At 40.3% G+C, this 21,786-nt stretch overlaps 1 protein-coding gene across 1 annotated transcript in view; it reads left to right on the top strand.

The window, feature by feature from the left end:
• LOC122813684 (lectin-like) overlaps positions 1 to 21,786 on the top strand; it is a 318,203-nt gene that overhangs the window by 57,567 nt on the left and 238,850 nt on the right. The window contains exon 2 of the mRNA XM_044086137.1: positions 20,858 to 20,924. Within this exon, the coding sequence (XP_043942072.1) occupies positions 20,873 to 20,924 (52 nt within the window). The 5' untranslated portion in view covers positions 20,858 to 20,872. The remainder of the gene's footprint in view (positions 1 to 20,857; positions 20,925 to 21,786) is intronic.

Raw genomic sequence — 21,786 nt, 5'->3', positions numbered from 1 at the left:
AAGGGTTATAGTCTTTCTTTTTTCATATTCTCAAAAAAATTCCATTGAAAAAACAGTCTCATATATAATGTCACAAAATCTCTCTTTGCTAATAAGAATAAATGCTCTTACCTCATGTGCTTTTACACCCAAAGGGGCTATTAAATTGTCCCACATTGTCCATTTCTCTGTCTGCTTTACTTTGAATCCTTACCATGTACTTCAGTGTTTCATTTTCTTCTGCCTTCATTTTTGCTATTCCTCTGCATATTTTTTTTTCTTTTCCATCTCACCACTATTCTTCAGGATTGTCTCTGCATCATCCTTTTATATTCTCTCCATAATGTCCCCTCAGGAAAACATCTCCTTCATTTTCTGACTCACTCTGCATCACCATTTCTTTAAGTAAATCATCCCACAAACCTCCCAACTGGAGGGTTATAATTATACATCCATCATTTGCTGACTCATCTCCATCAAACAGATTTCTATTAAACATCTCCTCAGTATCCTGCTCATATTCTTTGGTCTCAATATTTGCTTTCTCCTCCATTTCTCTCATCTCTCCATCTATCCTTCTCCCATCTGTCTCCCTGTTTCTCAGGGCTGTTTGTGCACCTGGAACAGAAATAGGAAGTGCTCCTGCAAAATGGGTCCCACTCACAACAATGACAAGTAGAGGAAGTTCTCCGATGCTCTGGTCATATTTCTCCTAGCAATATAAGTACCACCTTGGGTCTCCTTTTAGAAGAGGCTACTAGCCAAGTGGGACTAACCCAGTCAGTAATGGACAAATAAAAAAATCCTTAAATGGATCTTCCTGGTGTTCTCCAGCACTTAGTACCTGATTCATATTTCTTCATTCTTTATGACAATATCATGTTATTTAACGTTGGTGAGGCTAATCTTGTACAGTATACTTATGACTCTGCACTGTTCTATGCTGCTTTTAGTAACACGGACATCAAAACTCAGTTACAATATAGCTTTTATCTCATTTAAAAATGGATTACAACTTCAGACCAGGAGTCTTTGTGCTGCCAACACCCTGGGTTCAGGAAAGTACCCAATGTTCTGGAAGGGTCAGTTGAGGGGATAGATTAAACAGACCACTGGCCAGCTCTGGGATCACTATCTGCTTGACGTCTGAGGAAGGTGAGACCACTTTACTGTCTGCATTGTGTTAAAAAGAGGAAGTGACTACTGTCCAGTGCATGACATATGAGTGAACATGTTAGTCCTGCTAGCTTCATTGTGCATTACTTTCCCAGTAAGGGGCTCTGGAAGACCAGTACAGTATTCTAGCACCAGTCTGCCCTCTCCACATGTTAGTCTTCACACCTAAGCCCAGGAATTTAGCATCAGCAAGATTCTGACCTCTCACAAAATAACAGGCCTGCCCAGTGAAGGGATACATCAGACACTGCCAGTAAGGAGCTACAGAAGTATGGAAGAGGTAGGAAGAGGGTGGGGGGCTGGGAAATGTGCAAAATATTTTTGGCGTCTGGGTGGGAATGGGGGGACACAAGCAGACAAACACAAACAAACAAACACAAATAAATAAATATAAACAAAACTTATGTTTTTGTCAGTAAACAACACTAAGTCTGGGTGGAGAATGGGGGGAGACAGACTGACAAGCACAAATAAATAAATACATCTTTATAAACAAAATGAATGTCTTTGTCAGTAAGCAACACAAAGTTTGGTAACTTCTAACATCTCTAAATCCTAACCTCTCACGATTCTCCTCTGACGTATGTTAAATCTGAAGAGTTGCTAGGAATATATTTTAAATATTTGATTTACTTATTAATTCAGTCATTCTCAGCATTAATCAGAAATTGGGTATAACTTATTGCATTACACATCATGCAGGGCAATCTATGGCTAGGTCTTATCTGCTGTTTAGCCACTTCTCTAAAATCCTAGCTCATCTCCACTCAACACATAACGGTTATTAGATTCTGCCTTTGATAAAACAATGTACTTCTGGCCATTGTTCAGGATGCCAGCTCTGTATACGATAAATGGCTAAGATTAAATAATCACCCTAACTCAGCCTGTTATGGACAGCTTATTCCTTCTTCCATCATACATCTTACAGAGTTTCTCTTCTCATTGTTTGCTGGCCATCTCCTTCACATTCCAATCACTCCACAAATATTCACTTGTCTTTCTACCCATGTCTCACACTCATTATGAAGATTATACAGTTGCATTGATTGCCTTCAAGATTTTTGCTTTTGTTTTTGCACATATTATGACTGTCTAGTTAAATACATATTATATGACTATTTATTTTACTTCCTGAATCAAACAAGATATAGTTTCACATATTTTCATGCAAGTTGTATTGATACATGTATTGCTAATTGTGTGTATAATCATTTCAGTGGAGTTGTCTTCACCAGTTGTCCACTAAAAATGGATTAATCCCTTTTGGAATTTCCAGGTCAGTAAACATGTAAACCTTTAGATTAGGTTCCAGAAATAGATGTGGATAACCTGAATTTTACTTCTGGGCATTATATGGTTCATTAAACCAGGATACAATGAGGTACACATTCCAAATACTAACAACTAGATGTTGGTGTTACCTCATATTCAGTGTGTTCTATTTTGTTGTGTTTACATCAGTTCCATGAACACTTCACTCCTTCAGAGTCATGGCTAGCCTTTAAATGATACACAATAAATGACCAGCTAATATTGGAAATATTCACATTCATGAAATAGCCATCACTGTCTGACCATAGGTGTAAAGTACTGGTCATGCTGGCCACAAATCTGTAGTCAGCTACTCACAAAGAGCTGCTCTGAAAGGGAGGCTGTGGTGTATCTATACTAAAAGATAAAGGCCATTGGGCTGCCAGGTATGTCACATGGCTTTGCTTCATTTGTCACACACCTATACTGGTGCTTCACTTGTGTGTGTTACAAACTGCTCTATGGGATATATGAGGCGGGGTCAGTTTGAAGTCTGTATGTCTAGGATGTGTGCCATATCACTAGTTTAAGGTATTTCCATTATACTGAGATGCAGCTAGAAAGATGACTCTTATATTCAGGAATAATTATAGTCCTACACAAAAGTTTTGTATTTTGTTGTGTAAGGAGATGATGTAATGAATATGCAGAGTGGAAATCTAATAGCAGGGTTAAGGACAAGGATAACAGTCCTGGAAAAATAATTAACAAATCAGAGGACCTGCAGTAAGGTGCACGCCTTCCACTTTATGCAATGTGGAACAGTAGTGGTCCTTTTAGCAGTAGGGAGCAATAAATCTGATGGTCATACACAGCCAGAATTACAGGGATTCTATATTGCTAGCTTAAGCAGGGAAACAGCATATTTCTGCTGAGGTATGAACCTGTCTTTAGAAACAAAGGTGTACCCTTAATGGGAATGGAATTTAGTGGACTTATATAAGACTTTGAAAATATCTGCATATATTTGTAGAGCAGCTTAGCACAAATAGGGATTTTAAGTAAACAATAATGCCTTGCAGGGTGGGTGTTATAATGAGATAACTGACCATCTAGGGATACTGTCAGGGCTTCTCCACTCATGGTGGGTCTGTTGTTTCCCCGATAACACCTACACTGGATGGCATTATTATTATGTAATAATTGGCATCTATGTTTGTTGTTAAGTGTGTTTTATTTATTTGTTGTACAGTTTTGTTTATTTCATGATAAGTTTTAGGCAAATATATTCCCTTTATTTATAGTGGAATATTTCACATATACTACTTCATAGGTTCATAGGTTGGTACTAGGCTATCAGCCCGTGAAGGTTCCTCTTAAAGAAGTCTCTGGGTCAGGAACCTATCCTCCAGCATGTTTTGCTTATTGTGATGAGCATGTCCAACAGCTCTGGGTTTGACATGGCCTGGCATCTGCTTTAGGCCTGTGATTCTCCAGTTGTTGCAGATGTCTTGAGAGGATTCTATAATGGGTCTAATGAGGGATGAGTACAGTGGGACAATGACCTCCTTTTTTCTGGATGAAAAGCCCTTTGTGATGAGGTGTGCCACATAGAAGGATTTCCTGACTGTTGTGGCGATGTGGTTATCGAAGGTGAGACCACTTTTAGAAATGCTAGATTATACTCAACAAATGTAATTTTAGCAGTGTTGGTGCAGCAGGTAGCACATTCACAAGGAGTAACAGAAGGCTGTGGGTTCTATTCTCACAGCAGATAGATTGATTACTCACACTGTACTGCAGCATAAGTGGGGTGCTGAAATACCAACCCTAGTCTCTCCTGCAAAGAGACCATTAATCTGAGGGCCTATATGGTATGAGAGTGCGTGCTTTTCTAAAAAAAAAAAAAAAAAAAAAACAGCATTTGGCATTGTAGTAGTTTTCTGACTGGTTTCTGCTTTGGATTTTATCTACTGATTTACATATTTACAACATAATACTATTCTGTGGCAATAAGCACTTTTTGAAAAAAATATGAAACTGTTGGAAAATTATTTTTGCAACAATTGCGTGATGCAGCTTGTGGATCACATCATAGTTAAATATTAACATTAACATTATTTGAACAGAATTATTCCACTTCATAAAAAGCATGTCTTTTGTTTATTTGATATTATGCATTATTATCAGACCAATATTTTTCTTCAATTCCAATCAGGTTTCAGCTTTAACAAAGGCTTTTTGTTAAAGGGAGAACGATCTAGTTCTTGCTTACTATACTAAGAGTAAACTTCTTACATACTTACTTAGTGTTTGATTGTAACTTTGCTACAGAAGCAAATATGTGGTTTGGCTTGGCTCAGAGGACCCACTTCATGGTAAAATATGATTTGGCTCTTATTAAATACTTACTAAATCCACAGCAGTTGTTTGAAGTCATATACTTGTATATTACATAATAGGATGAGTGCCATGATATACACTTACTTTCTGTAAGCTGAGCTACCTGTCATCATATTTTATTCCATATTGTTTTTTCCAGTAGTTATGTAGGGTACAAGTTCTGTACCTCTTTGTTTTTTGGCTGCGTATAAAGTAACTTCAGTACCAGTGGTAAGTATCCATAATGCCTTATACAGCTATTGGAAATTCCTGCACATATTCTAAGCAAATGGTGCTCATCACAAACCTAGTAAAATGAAACTGTAATGTTTCTTTTTCACCAAACATCAATATAAGTAATATTTCCTAAGATAAACAGCTTAGTTTTGTTTATTGCATACAAGCTACTTGTTAACATTAATTATGTCATGTGCAGAAGACCATAGCTGGTTAGTCTGGTTACATTCTGAAAGGTATTTAGATTTCATGTCTGTATGGATGTGCATCTGTGTGTGACAGAGAAACAGATGTACCTTATATATCTATCTATCTATCTATATATATATATATATATATATATATATATATATATACACACACACACACGCACACACACACGCGCGTGCACGCGTCTACTTCTGTTCTACAAAAACACGTTTTTTTCGAAGAACAGAAGTACAAACCCATTTCAGAGAAAGTGCACTTAACAAAAATGCACTTTCTTGAGCACCCATTCACCGAACCGGAAATAAAAAACAAAAAACACTGCAAACATGCTTTTGCAGGGAGTACAGTGGGGATAAGGAAATTTACCCATATCCCTCAATGTAGTGTGATCTCAGAGTTAGTATATATAAGTAGTGGGGGTGTGGGGGGCTTGCCCCCCTGCAAAGGCATGTTTGCAGTGGTTCTTATACAGCAGAAGTAGACACACAGATATATATATATATATATATATATATATATATATATATATATATATATATATATATATATACGGGTCTATATTATATGAACGAAAGTTCATATAAGCGAACGCTCTAATGACTGATACTCCCGGATAGCGAGGATTCATGTTGTGGGATCGCAGTACAGTGAAGACTGAAGTTTTTGCCCTTTCCTCACTGTAGTGCGATCTCGGAGTTGGAATATATATTTAGCGGGTGGTGTGGGGGGCACAGCCCTCCACAGTATTGTTTTCAATGTCCGGGATTTTTGCTCATTGAGCGTTCACTTATATGAACTTTCGTTCATATAATATAGACCCGTATATAAATAAATAAATATATATATATATATATATATATATATATATATATATATACATACATAGAGAGAGAGGGAGGGAGTTAAAATGTGATGGGATAGTTAAAGATATCAGATATATATTCACTGAATGAAACCACTTTATGAGCTCACAAATGGTAAAGCAACAAGTGGAGTTCTAAAGTTATTTCTGACACTTCCATGTGTCTCATTACATATTATGCATATGAAATACATTTAACATGGAAATCTAAAAAAAAAAAAAACATATTTGAGGAAAAAAGGCCAGGTATAGAATAAGGGACTCCTGATTTATTTGTTAATATAAAATTATCTAAATGATACATGTAAATAAATGTCATTCATTTTAGGTTGATGTATGATGAATATTTTGCACTTATATTATTGCCAGTGTTCTTGAGTCATCAATAGTTGTTTAAAGGTAGTAAACATTGTTAATCTATATTTTCCTGTTTTTGCAAAGTAACTAGCAAACACAAATATATTATTATAGGTAATGAGATGTTGAACAGCTTTTTTACTCACAGTGATCTGTTATTCTCTTTTGTCTTTATAGTTTTCACATGTTTTTTAAGAAATAGGGAATGATTTTTCTGATTTTTTTTTGCATGTTTACACAAAAGTACAAATCATCACATGGAACATGTTTTGTGCATATAGTATTCTGTTTTCTTGTTCAGTTTAAAAACCTAACCATTTTTGTTTAGTAAAAAAAAGAATGAAAGGAAAAAAAAAACATTTCAGACATTTCTTTACAACTTAAGAATTACATTAAAAGTATGTATGTATAAAATTCTACTCAGTCTACTTAGAGTTTTCTACAAATAAGATGATGGTCGCAGCACGTCTGGGTCTTTTTAGTTTTAAAATTATCTGAACTGGAAAATTCTTAGTTCTGCTCATAGTCTTTTCACACTGTGAAGCTAGCAGGTATACTGGTCTGAATTTGAATTTAAAAATGAAAAGAATTGATATCTCATAATGCAGAGAACAGATGCTTCTATGTTGCCTAAATCAGAAAGCAGTTATCTAAAACTGATACAGGTCATAAACATCTCATATGTGATGTGTCAAAACTGTATCCCTGTACCGTCTCCTGCAGACAGGGGCTGTCTATGCTTGGCATTCAAGTCATCCTTGGTTCCTGCTGTGATGGATCTTCTGTATGTCTGCAGAACAGATAGCATGAGAATTAACCTGATCAAAGGATTTGAACTTTATTCTTGACTTTAGAACATAGAGGAACAGCTTTGTGCTTGAGACTACCCCTTATCTGGAACAGGATTACCATCTAAGTGAAGCAGAGTTCTTCCCGAACCCATTTCAAGCCTAACTTGGACCAGTGGATGGGGAGTCAGAAATTTGCCCTGGTTTAACACCTGTGTCCTTAATGGGCAGAGGCAGCCTTTGAATGCTTTACCACTGAAGCCCAATCCCACACCTACCATTTAAAATCTTAACATTCCTAAAACTTGTCAGATACATTTTGGTATTTATGGCTAGGCTTAAAAAGGCCCCTGTGGCCATTAGCCTAGTGTACACTTACAAACCTATAAGGTTTGCATAGCTAGAGCCATTTTAATAGCTAAGCTTAGACTCTAGCAAGTGTGATTTCTTGTGATTTGGCCATCCCATTTGAATAGGTTTCTCTTCCTGAACCCAACCATGAACAATTCTCACTTGTTCTGCAAGCCTCAGCCAGATATTCAGTCCAGGAATTTGACTCCATAGTTTCTTCAGTTGCATTGATGACCAGGGACTCTTCATACCCAAGCAGGTTAGTCCAAATATTAACTTCTACCCAGAAACATGGCACAGGAAGACAGTCTTACTAAATGGTCTAGTTTGTTTACAAAGGACTAGATTCATTCATGGCTGTATTTCCCATAGTTTTGTAATGTTTGCCCTGTGTTTTTATGTATGCTTCGTTTTTTCTTTTGAAAGTACATTTTGGGGCCATATCAAATTTTATTGAGGTGCAGATTATGCTTCACCAAGTTGTTTTTAGAGCTGTATCCTTCCCAGAGGAAGCTACCCAAAAGAAAATTAGCTTATTCTCTTCCGGAGAGTCCCAAGCTAAGTTCTTCTTGAGAGTTTGCTTCTGGCTGCTTATTTCTCATTTTGTGTGCTCCATTAATGCGTGGGCTCTGAGATCCTTGTGTACTGAACTTTGCATTATAGGGATGGGCTAAGGTAGTTTTATTAGTCCAGGAACTTGGGGATTACTGTTAAGACTGTTCAGAAAAGATTAATGTGGTAAAATATGTAAACAAAAAAAAAGGTATTTTAACACATTAACAAATATTCACCTAATCATTCTTGCTAATGCATGCCTGCTGTCTAAACCTTTTCACGGATGCAGTACAGTGGGCCCTTAAACATCTAATGCAAGCTTAAATAGTCCTACTGCTATATAAATTTGCTGCAGAGTTAATTGTGTGTATATGTATTTATGCGTACATACATGTGTATGCATACAGTGTTTTTTGTAGGATCATAGGAAGTTACTGGGCTATTGGCCCTGAGGTCCTTATAAGCCTAGCCAAGAGTTTAGCCCATGTATAGACAAATTGGCACCCGATGCTTCTGTCCAGCAGGGATACGGGTGGAATCCCAGGGATGTGTTTTCCATTTCCCATCCAGTTATCCAGGTTGCACTTACAAAGGGGTAAAGAGGTACACTGCTTGATGTGGAGAGGGGAGTCTATTCCATAGGCAGGTGAGTCTCTGGGACACATCTGCCCCAACAAGCCCTATTAATGTCACAGACCAGGTTAAGGCCATGTGTGTGGTTACTTGAGTGGAGCTTGACTTGCGGATATGCAGGGTCTGAGATTGCTGTGTATGCCAGACAGAGGTCATCTCGGAGGAGTCTGTATGAAACAGTGTAGAGGGATAAGGTTTTAGCTTTTGTGTATGGTAGATTTTTGAGGCCCTGGATTCTTCTGGTGAGGAACCTTTGTGGTCTCTCCAGCTGCTGCGTGTGCTTTGTGAGGTACATGCCGAATGGGGCATTGTACTCAATAATGGGCCTCATAAGGGAAGAATACAGGAATGGTATGACCTCCTTGTCCCTGGATGAGATACCCTTACTTGTGAGGAGGGCCATATAGAAAGCAACATGGTGGTCAAAATTTAAGTTGCTGTCAACCTGGGTGCCCAAGTCCCTCAACTGCGTGCTTAGGATGTTATTAATGGGACGTCACTCTCCCCAAAGGGGATGATGCACTTTGGCATTCAGTTTGAGGCCATGTTTCTGGCACCAGTCATTTGTTTGAGTGAGACCCTCTTGGAGGATGTCCATGTCACTAGAGGAATTGATGACAGCGCCCAGCTTGCAGTCCTCTGCAAACTTGGTCAGCCATAGCCCACTGGTTTTGATCTGCACCTCAAAGTATATCCCAAATAAGAGGCCCTAAGACCAAACCCTGGGGTACGCCACTCGATACGGGTCACCTGCTTGAGGTGCCTTCCCCTGTTTTGAATCAGTGAGCCAGTTTGCTACCCATCTGGTAACACATGGATTGATGCCTAGTTGAGAGAGTTTATTGGTTATGGCTGAGTGGGGAATTGTGTTGAAGGCTTTGGCCAGGTCAAGGTAGGCGGTGTGCACTGCCTTCCCATCTTCTATGGCTTTGGTGACTCTCAAAAAAGTTGACCAAGTTTAACAGACATGACCTCCCCTTGACGAAGCCAAACTGTGTGGGATAGAGTGTTTGGAGGTTGCCAATGTCCTTGTTATTGAGGTCCATGATAATCCGTTCATGGCCTTGCAGATCAAGCTAGTTAGGCTGTTGGGTCTTTAATTTCCTGGGTCGGTGGATGCTCCACCTTTGTGTAAAGGTATGACGGTGGCTGTCCTCCACTCAGCTGGGACAAACCCGGTACTCAGGCTGTGGTTGAATAGGGCACCTAATGGTGCTGCAAGTTCCTGCCTGAGTTCATGTAGGATGCAGCCTGGGATGTTATCAGGTCCAATGGAGGCTGTATTTTTTGCCTTTGAGAAAGCAGTGATGACCTGATTCCCTAGATATAAGGGGAGGAGAGCAGGTACTGGGAAAGTCCTGATTTTACTGATGGGGGGGGTGGCAGAGAGGTGAAATTTTCCCTGAATCTGTCAGCAAGTTTGCTACATCTATGGCATTTGTATATGTGGTGTCCTTTACCACCAGTTCTGAACAGATCTTTGTGCTACCTTTGAGATTACAGACATATGTGAAGGCCTTATGATAGTCTCTAGTAGATGTGACCAATTTGAACTCTTAAGTTTGCTTTGGAGGATTTCACTAGTGCTCTTATTTGCTTGCTCAGGCTAAGGAGAGAGCACTTCCAGTTGAGTACCTGCTCCTCCTTAGTTCTAGACAGCATTTTATTTTTGTTAGTTTCTTTATTGCAGATGTCCACCAGACAGGTTTACTCTTCCTTGCGGAGGATGACTTAGTCCTGAGTCCACCCATTTATGTAAATGTTCGTATAGTAATTTGGTATAGTTTTGGATACTGTTGCCAGTTCCTAGAAAGGGGGAGGGGGACTGTGAAGCTGTTTATATCATCCCTCAGGAGGCTGTAATCCGCTTTGGAGAAGTGTTTTTGTTTGACCATAGCTAGATGGGGGTTGGGGGAGATGGTGACTTCGAACATGACCATTTTATGGTCGGATCTTACAAGGGAGGATAATACTGTAGGTTTGCTGGAGTGGTTACTCATGTTGGTCAACACCAAGTCCAAGATATCACCTCTTGTGGGGGTATCGACTAGCTGTTCCAAAGTATTTACGTTGACAAAATCGAGAAATCTCTGGGCATTTGTGTTCTGGCATGAGTAGTTCTTCCAGTCTGTGTTTGGGCATCAGGGTAAAGGATTGAATCTTTATAGATTCTTAGAGGTCTAGATAGGCAGTCTGGGCATCTTATTCTTGTACAAATGTTTTTTTTCTCATTGTTTTTTATATTGTAGGTCCCGGCCAACCTAGTCAATGAAATGTTAATATCTGGATGACTGCCTGATCCAGAGCCAATGTTGGTAGGGGAATAGAGAGAGGGGGGAAATGTTTCCATGACCACAGGCTTCTCCTTTTCCTAAATCAGATTTATTGCCTTCCAAAACTTTGGGCTCCCCGACAGTTGGACTACCTTCTCAGGTCGAGTCCATGACAGCTGCTTTCAGAAATTTACATACTTTGGGGTACATGACACACCATCAGAATGGTGGGTGCATAACAAGGGTACATGTGGTAAAGCTTCATTCGTAGCAAGAAACGTGTAGTCAACACAGGCAGCCCTGGAGGAGATTGATACCTGTCCTGCCATGCATATGTCAAGAACTCAAGTAGTGGAGAAACATTGATACCTCTTATTTATATACAGTCTTCTGGAGAGCCCCCTGCAGAAGGTTTAAGGTGTACGGAACTTGTGGCAGTAGTCAGGTAAACCTGAATAAAAATAAATCAGAACTGTGATCTAGGCCCCCATGAAAGCCAAGGATTCTACACCAGAAATCATGCAGTACAACAGTAAAAGTGAAACCATGCTCAGAGATGGCACATTTTGTATTATGACTTGATTTTTTTCTTAATTTGTCTCCTTTTTTGGCTGGACATTGCAGTAGTGTGTTGATTTTCTGGGTTTTGATGTAGTGTAGTAGTTTTGTACAGTTCAACACAGCTTGGTGTTTTTGAGTCTGGCTTTACACTGTAGTTTCTTAGTTTCATAGTATAGTACTAGGCTATCTGCCCTATGGCATTTATAAGCTTAGCCAAAGTGTATGTGGCTTTTGCCACCCCATGTAAAGATACAAAAGTGTACAATTTAAATTAAATTTAGTTTACTGTGCCTCTATCTAGCAAAGACACAGAGATGACCCCCGGGGTAAACCTACGACCACCCATCCATTCGTCCAGATTTCTCTTGAAGAGAGTTAGTGAGGGGCTCTGCCTAACATGGACAGGTATCCTGTTCAAGAGTGTGGGAAGCCTCTGGGTTATGAATCTGTCCCTCCAGCATGTCCTATTCATATTTGTGCTGAGGTTTAGATCTTTATCTCTCGTGGCTCTGATGGATTTGGATTTTTTGAGGTGGAGCATGCCATTAATTCTGAATTGGACATGGCCTTGTACGTAAGGCACAGATCACCTCTGAGCAGGCGGTATGCTACTGAATAGAGCTGGAGCTTTTTCAGTCTGGCAGCATATGACATATTCTGGAAACCCTTGATCCTCTTGGTAAGGTACTTTTGGGGTCTCTCCAGCTGCTGCAGGTGCCAGGTGAGGTACATACCAAATGGGGCATTATACTCAATCATAGGCCTGATAAGGGAGGAATATAAGGGTACAGTGACATCCTTTGATCTAGATGTGAATCCCTTCATGACAAGGTGGGCAAGGTAGAAGGTCTTTGACACCCACTTTGGTGACGTGAGTGTCAAATGAGAGGTCACTGTCAACTTGGGTCCCCAGGTCTCTGATTACTTTTTCCGTACTTAATGGATTACCACCTATGTGGTAATTTTTGGGTACTTTGTTTTTTCCAAAGGGGATGACTATACATTTTTTGGCATTTAGTTTAAGGCCATGACTCTGGCACCAGTCGTCTGTTTCTGTGAGACCCTTCTGGAGGATGCATGTGTCAGCTGTGTGTCGACTATGGTGCCTAGTTTGCAGTCATCTGCGAACTTTGTCAGCCACAACCCCCCCTATGTTTGCCTGCACACCTGAGAAATAAATGCCGAACAAGAGGGGTCCCAAGACAGAGCCCTGTGGGACTCCACCTGTGACTGGCTTAGAGTCTGACATAGCTCCAGCTATTCTGACTTTGTGGGTTCTGTCCTTTAGCTAGTTTGCAACCCATCTTGTGACAAATGGGTTTACATTTAAGCTGTTGAGCTTGTCTATGATGCCTGAGTGGGGTATTGTGTTGAAAGCTTTTGCCAGATCCAGGTAGGCTGTATGAACTGCTTTGCCTTCATCGATGGCTCTAGTCACTGTTTCAAAAAAGTCCTCCAGGTTTAAAAGACAGGATCTGCCTTTTACAAAGCCGACCTGGGTAGGGTCAATTGTCTGTAGGTCCCTGATGTCTTTGTTTATGAGTTCCATAATGATCCTTTCCATAGCTTTGCAGACCGGGCTGGTCAAGCTTATGGGGTGGTAGTTTCCAGGGTCTGTAGAGGTGCCACCTTTGTGGAGTGGGACCACTGTAGCTGTATGCCAGTGTTCAGGGACGTATCCTGTAGCAAGGCTAAAATTAAACAGCGTTCTTATGTGCGGGTTTAGCTCCTCTAGGAGTTCATGTAGCATGCAACCCAGGTCACAGTCAGGTCCCATGGATGCTGTATTTTTAGTTTTGCTGAGGAAAGCTCTCACCTGGATATCTGAGATTTCAGGGAGGTTGCATTCAGCTGAGATATTTATTTCGTCTTTTGGGGGAGAGGGAGGGGAGAAATTTGCAATGAACCTGTCTGCCAGTATGTTGGCAATATCTGTGGGTTCAGTGTATTTTTTGCCGTTATGAACTAACTCTGTGCATATCTGAGGGTTTCCGCCCAGGTTTCTAACATAACTGAAGTAGGCTTTGTGATTATCTTTAGTGTCCTTAGCGATTTTTCTCTCGAAGTTGGCCTTTGATGATTTTATTAGCGAACATAGTTTTTTGCTAGTGATGATCAGGGATGCCTTCCCTTTATGGGATTTTGCTCTGTCTTGCAGTAGCTTCCTTCTCTTGTTATAAAGTTTGTTTATGGCTTGGGTCCACCAGATAGGATTTCTGCCTTTGGTGGAAAGGGTCTTGGTTTTATTTGGGATTGCATGATCCATGCTTTCTTGGAGATGCCCGTAGAAAGCATTTGTGAAGGATTCAGCAGTGTGAGATGTGGTTTCCACTGGCCCAGGGGGCTTGAAGGATACCATTTCAGTCCTAAGGAGTGTAAAGTTGGCTTTTGAGAAGTTTCTCACTGTGGTCTTTTGTGCTGGGGTTGGAGGTGGGATATGAATATCTAGGGTTATTAGTTTATGGTCTGATCTCACTAGTGAGGGGTATACTTCCAGTGTTGAGTATTTTGTCCCCATGTTTGTGATGATCAGGTCAAGTATATTATTTCCCCTTGTGGGGGAGGTGACTAGTTGTTCCATCGCATTTGAGTTGATGAATTCCAGGAACCTTTGGGCTAGGGTGTTGGGGCTTGAGTAATGCACCCAGTCTATGTTTGGGTAGTTGAAGTCTCCCAATATGATGGTATTTGGTGAGACATTCATATCCTCCAGTGTCTTCAGGAAGGCTGAATGGAGTTCCTGAGATTGCGAGGGTGGTCTGTAGCATGCTACAAGTTGTATGGCAGTTTTGCCTATGGTTAGTTGCACATGGATGGTCTCCGATGCTTCGTGCGTTGCCACTAACCTGGAGGTGTGGGTGTCTTTAATGAATATGGACACACCCCCTCCTTTTGTGGTTCGGCCCAGGTTTTGGGGCCGGAATGCATGATACAAGGTATAACCTGGTAAGGCTGGGGTGCTCTCAGGAGCCTTGAACCAGGTTTCAGTTGCTGCACAGACATCGATGCTCTCCATACTGAGGAGTGCTTCGAGAGCCTGCATCTTGAGATTTAGACTTCTGGCGTTGAGCAGCATTACCCTTAGTTTTTTTCCTTTATTGTTTTCTAAGGTGGTGGGTTTGTCTTTTGAGCCTTGCCTAAAAAAGGCACTATGGGGGTGGCAAGAGCCTTAGCCAATATCCAGAAGCCCAGTGGTGACAGGTGCAAGCCATCCCTTACGAAGCAGCGTGGCTTGTCCAGCATGTCATCCCAGGCAGACAGACATTGGATCCCCCTAGAATGACACCAGTAATTGAGCCAATTATTAAAGCTGATCATCTTGTCTTTGCATTGTGGCATCATTCTTGGTGAGGGCAAGATGCTGCTCAGGGTCAGGGTCATACCGGCCTGGGCTGCATAATCAGAGAGCTCCTCTATGTCTGTTTTCATGTAGTCCAAGGAGGTACATTTCAGGTCATTCACGCCAGCATGGACAAAGACGGAGTCATATTTGTACTTGCTTTGGAGTGACTTGAGTGCTTTTGTTATGTGGTGGATCCTAGCTCCCGACAGGCATCTCACAGTTACCCTCTCTCTGTTCAGCCTGGTAAGCGGGACGTCAGTGTGTCTGACTATAGAGTCACCTATTACTAGTGTATCATGCATGGTGTTTCGCCTTAAGGGCTGTGATTGTTTGGCACACTGACTTTGTGTACTATGTGTTGCTTGTGCAGAGTTTTGAGGTGGTGTTTTCTTGGATGTCTGCTTTGGGAGCCTCTGTTGTTTCGGTAAGTTTTTTATTAGAGCCTCCGAGTATGTCTTTATGTTACTATGTGTTTGGTTTGCAGTTGTGGTTGGTTTATGTGAGACTGGGTTTGTTGTGTGTGTGGTTACCTTCTCCTCTTGTCTGGTCTTGCTAGTCCTGTGTTGAGAGAGTTCAGCCTCCAGTTTGGCTATATAGTTGCATCTCTCACATGTGTTTGTGTTTGTTGGGAGGAGGAGAGGGTTGTCTGTGTACATGAGACAATTGTAACATTGTCTCAGGATTCCCAGATTAACCAGCTGAACTGGAGAGGACGTCAGTAATATAGCACTTGACATGCCAGAATAGTATAAGGGGGTGATGTGTAACTGGGTCAGAGAGAGGACTTTGAAGGGAAGTGGGTATTAGCAAGGGTTGTAGGTGGATGTAGTGCTTACGTTAGTTTAAGGGTGCTTCACTTAAAAAAAAGGTTTTAGGAGCAAGTGCTAGGCTTATGATAGAGCAAATAGGTTCTGTACCTCTGCTGATGCTGGATTTGCTTTAGCACTGAATTGTAGTAGCTGACTACATCCTTCTAGGGTCAGTCATGAATGTTTTTTTTTGTCTCGCTCTGACTCTTTGCAGTTTCTTTATTTTGCCATTTTACTAGTTTATAGATTAAAGCATTTCGACTACGGCATTCCAGGTTGCAGTGACCAATGTAATTCTGAGGTCCATGCAAGTGTGGGCTTTGTATTTAAATATAGTGAGTTGGACGTTTTATGCGGCTTGAGCTAGTACTCTGTCTGACATTTCTACACGCCATACTTAAAGTGCTTATTTAGTCTATAACGCACACTTGCGCTTTCCTTTGTGATGGTGTACTTGACCTTTCTGTGATAACTTGGGGAAATGAGCACTGTAATAAGATTGGAAGTATAAGAAAAGCAGGGAGGTGCTAGTTGGTGCCCCCTGTGCAGAATGATTATGAAATTGTATCCACGTATTCCCATTTCTCTGAGGTATGGTGGGGTGCAAGTGCCTGTGGAAGAAAAATGTTACTGCAGTGCTTATAGTTTTGCTTTTCATTTTACTTTTTATAATGATTGTGCTCGATTGTATAATGATTGTGCTTGATTGTATAATTGTGCTTGATTGTATAATTGTGCTTGATTGTATAATGATTGTGCTTGATTTTACGCAATGTCAAGACTTGACATATTCCGTCTTGGCTTCTAGTAAGTGATTACTGAAGAGCTTTTGTGTGTTCTGTGTCAGTAAGTCACTGGTGTCAGCTTATCAGAGACAGATCTACACAAATGATTGCTGGGCAGAGATGTATTTCTCCAGCGATGCATCTGCACAAAAGAATGTTGGACAGGCTTGATTTTCTCAAGTTTATACACAGTTGGTACCTTTTGCTTTGACTTGTTTCAAGGGTTTTTTGATGGTTCTCAGTTCTGTGTTCAGAGTTGATTCCATCAAGCTTGTGGGTAACTTAATGTCTGCTCAGGTTTGACACTTTAGACCTTGACCAAGCCAACTGTGCACGCTGATCTTTTTTGAGCATTAGTTGAAAATTCAAGGCATGTACTTTCTGACTGTACAGTTTTACATTTCTGCCCCATCTGCGTGACAGAAATGGTAGTTTTTTTTAGCTTTATATATGTGGTTCATACCATGACAGAATTTGGTACATCATCCTGAAATGCTTTAGTGATTGTGGATAACCCCAACATCAACCCCAGTAGGTGCTGACCTGTAGTCGTTCCTTCTAACTGGATTCCTTTGAAGAAGTTCTCCCAATTTTGTGCTGATCTCTTGTTTTGTGGTCATGACATTGGACAGGACATTGTCATGAATTGGACGGCACAGTGGTGCAGCGGTAGCCTTGTTGCCGCACAGCAAGAGGTTCTCCAATTCGATTCTTGGCTGGGGTGCCTTTTGTCTGGAGTCTGCATGTCCTCCGCTTCGTGTGTGTTTCCTCCGGGTGCACCGGTTTCCTCCCATGTTACAAAGACATGCGTCTGGAGCATTTCTCCCTTGGCCTGCGCTGAAAATTGGCTCGTTCGAAGTCCGACTTTCCCTGTTAAATGATAGATAAAATAAAAAATAAATGACCAGCACCTTGACATTCCATTTTACTTTCCTGTGAGCTAAATCTTTGCCAGTATGGAAAATCTTTGCCAGTATGGAAAAATGTTTTAATTTGTTTTTCCTTGCCAGGCTTATCTTGGGGAGGTTATAACTCATACCCAAGATTGCTTGGTTATTACTCCTGTACTGCAAGAATTTTGACATCGATTACCAGAAATTTGACTATTCCTTGCTCTTCTGGATATTCCATTTCCTGTGTCTTTCTATCAAGACAAGTCCTCCCCCCTCCCCCAAGGCCAGGAGAACTTTATTTCAAAAGAGTATTTTTAACACGTATATAAAATCAGTATGCATAAAGTTAGGTCACTGCATACAAATACATCAGTTCCATCATACAATGTAGGAAAGAGAATTATCTGTGCTTGGCTTAACTGTACAAATCTGCCACAGGCTTAGAATTGAAGCGCTCGCACAGTTTTCTGATATTTTACATATCCCTTTTGCATTTTCTACTCTGCATTCTACTTGGCTGACAAATGCTTTTCCTTCCAATATTTAATTCTTCCTTTCCTGTCTAATTCCCTGTTTACTAAATTTTCACTGAGGTTAACTTCTGTCATGTAATTTTTTTGTACTGTAATTCCTAAATTCCGTTTATTTCTGGTTATTTTCATTGTTCCTTTGTGGTGGTCTGCATCCCTTCTTAATTGTCTGTTTTGTTCTTTCCTCAGCTTGTGGTATCGAGGAACATTTCCAGGTTCTTGTAAGAGAATAAGTATTACCCAAATGTGAGAAGGCTTCGCCTTGATTCCTGGCCAATTCCATAACTTTCTCTTCTACCAACTGCTCCCTACCCCATTGTTTTTTGCAGTTAATGTTTGCATGCCCATTTTATATTGATATAGTTTTTGGCATATCCAGAAGATATGTTCCATCTCTCCAAGTTGTACTTCAGTTGGGATATGGAACAGTTCATTCTGGTTTGGCACCTATATCTCTAGTGGACATAAATAGCCTGTACATGGTTGATCTCCCAAGCCCCTGTTGACACTTATCAAAGGTAGCAGAACTTGTCAGAGATTTGGGATGCATGGCTAGGCTTAAAAAGCCCCTTGTGGTCATTAGCTAGGGAACACCTATGAACCTGTTAGCTACCTAATCCCTACTATCTATGCTTGTGAGCATCTTATTTAACTTCTTTGGAGTTTAAAAATACTTATACAGAGACATCCAGTTAAAGATATGAATTTTTAGATTTTTGTAGTAAGCTTCCCAACTTGGCTTTCATCAGCAATCCAGTTTTCTCAGAAAAATAATTACCTTCTGCTGATTTACTCATGCATTCTTTTAGGTTGGTTACTAGAGAATTGTATGAGGTGGTAATTCACTTTAAAACCAGATTTCTGTTTAGTCTGGTTCCACCCTGAATGAATTGCTCCCGATACATTGACTCGTGACTGCTGTTAGAGCAGCCTTTCATGATGGAATTGGCCCTGTTCTTTTCTCCTAACCCTTTTGGAAGTAATTTCCCTTTTCCAGTTAATACCCAAGGCTTTTTGACTTAAGTCACATACTTCCTTTAACATAATCATCCCCACCCATTTCTCCTTTATGTGACCTAATGTTTTCTTTACTATATCTAATTCCCATCATAGTAATTCTCATTGTGCAGTAAATGTCAGCTTCATTTTTGTTGCTCCAAAATGCTCTAAAATGGCCTTTCATATTTGGTGCAGCCATGCCTCCATGCTATTTTGTAAGATATAATTCCTGTCATCCTAACCTTTTTATTTTACCAGAGGGTGTTCTTTACTTCAGGGGCACAGGAAAATAATTTTCTTGGGTGGCGAAAGCCAGGGTACATTTTTGGCTAGGCTTGTATAGGCCCTAGGGCCAATAGCCTAGTACCTACCTATGAACCTATAAAATATGTTTCTGTGGTGATTTCTTCATGAGCATCTGAGACACTGATTATTATACAGACTACGGTGGAAATTTTGCATTTTTTATAAATTTGTTAGTGAGGTGAAGTCATTAGACACAAGCATCTTTTCAGGCTTGAGCTAGGAGCAGTGTCTGGCTAAGTGACTTGCTCTGAGTCCATCAGTAGGCAAACAGAGACTGAGGGGGGAAGTGCATTAATTATTATCTCTTTCATCTAACAGCTCTAAAATCTGCAAGACTAACAATTTATACAGGTTAACAGACTGATGCATTTATCTTTCCACTAGGATAAATCATATCCCATACAAATCCTCCAACCGCAAACGTGTTGATCCTAAAGAATTTTAAACCAACTCCTAGATCTATCTAAATACACATGGTTTTTGTAGGAGTATAAACTTCCTCCAACCCATGTAGAAGACCCCCCCAACATACAGGCAGGCACGCACACACACACACACACACACACACACACACACACACACACACACACACACACACACACACACACACACACACACACACACACACACACACACGTGCACACATACACACATACACACACACACACACACACACACACACACACACACACACACACACACACACACACACACACACACACACACACACGCACACACACACACACACACACACACACACACACACACACACACACACACACACACACAGACACACACACACACACACACCTCCTTATTTAAAAACTCTATGGCCACACAACCATGGAAGAAGAATGAATACCCTCCAAAGGTAAACACATTAGCTTAATATATTGTGATCTCACAAAGTATTGTATTATCAAACATGACTATGGAAAGGTAACCACAGGGAAATGAGATCAGGGAGTTAATCTTCAAGTAGATAGACACTGATCACCTGTAGGGAAACAATTTTCAGTTGTGTTATGTGTGTGCACAAGTGTGTACATATGTTTATGTGTCTGTGTTCACACCCAACTAAGATGAGATGCAAACTACAACATTTATGTCCTGCCAACACTCTTGTTTAGCTCAGGAAATGACATCAGTGTTCAGACCTTTCAATTATTTCTACAAGAATACTAAGTTAATTTGGGATTAGGAATGACATGAAAATCACTCAATAAATAAAACCAGGGGCCAAGTAATATGGGCAACAATGTATGCTTGTACTTGTAATTTTTCACATATATGTTTGTTGAATCAGCTCCATTGGTATACTCTGTCACATTATTTTAATCCTCAGAACAGCCTGCTAAAACACATCATATTCAAAATTACCAGCAAAATAATGTTTAGAAAATACTGTTATAAAAGCATGTGATTATGTTTCTAAATTTCCAACACAAAGCATATTAGAAAATATGTAGATATTACTGGATATCTTAGTCATTGTTTTAATTTCATTAAGTAATTTCTTCTTTTTAAATATATTTGTCATCAAATAATTTCTGTCTTTAATTTCTTTTTGTCAGGAGTTTGATATCAACATGAAGTCTGCAGTTTACATGCTGATGCTAATCAGTGTTGCAGTTTATGCAGGTATTATAGTTTGCCTCTTATTATTATTTTCCAGACATTTGTTGTTTATGGAGGACATTTTGTCACAGTAACATGGAAAAAATGGTATGTAAATATTAGCTTATTTATTCAGTTTTGGCCCACACTTGCCTTTGTTCAGAGAGTGCTAGAATGTTATGGGTTCTATTCTCACCCAGGCACTTGTACTGACTTATTTCTAACATTGACACTACAGTGCAGCATGGGGTGGGGGTGGGGGGGGGGGTGCTGCACTCCTTAGTATCCACCCTTCAGTTGAGGCTTTAATTCAATGTCCCATCTGATTGGGCTGGCAGTAGCTCAGGTGGATGTAAAATCTCCCACTGCACTTATGAAAGAGAGTAAGAGAAGTTCCCTGATGCTCTGGCCAAATTTTCCCCTGTAGTAAGAATACCACCTTGGGTCTCCCCTGAAAAGAGGCCACTAGTCTAATGCGACTAACCTGGTCAAGAAAGAATAAAATAAATAAATAAATAAAATACCATTTCCTCTGGCTAGCCATTGCATAGACTGATAAGGGTTGACTCGGGTTCCTGTAGAGCCTCATTTATGAACATGTCTGTAATCTGGCAGTGGTCTTAGATTCAGAGCTTAGTTTCTGTTGTAACAAGAACTCCTTGCTGTACAAAGTTAACTTCATCATTTTCTAAACAAGCATCCTAAGTCATTTTTTTTGTAGCACAGCAGTATATAACAGCAAGGCTCAGAGCAGTGGTATTAAACATTTTCTTTGACAGCATTTTGATAAAGTGAGATGTCTTGATAGGGTTGCCAGCTGTCCGTTTTTTGACCGGACTGTCCGGTTTTCAGTCAAATTGTCCGGTTATAAAAAATCATCAAAACC

This window comes from Protopterus annectens, chromosome 1.part1 (genome assembly GCF_019279795.1).
Source record: "Protopterus annectens isolate FY-2018-M chromosome 1.part1, PAN1.0, whole genome shotgun sequence".
In the NCBI taxonomy this organism is placed as follows: domain Eukaryota; kingdom Metazoa; phylum Chordata; order Ceratodontiformes; family Protopteridae; genus Protopterus; species Protopterus annectens.
Note: the sequence above shows the minus strand (reverse complement) of the source record. Positions and strands in the feature narration are given on the sequence as shown.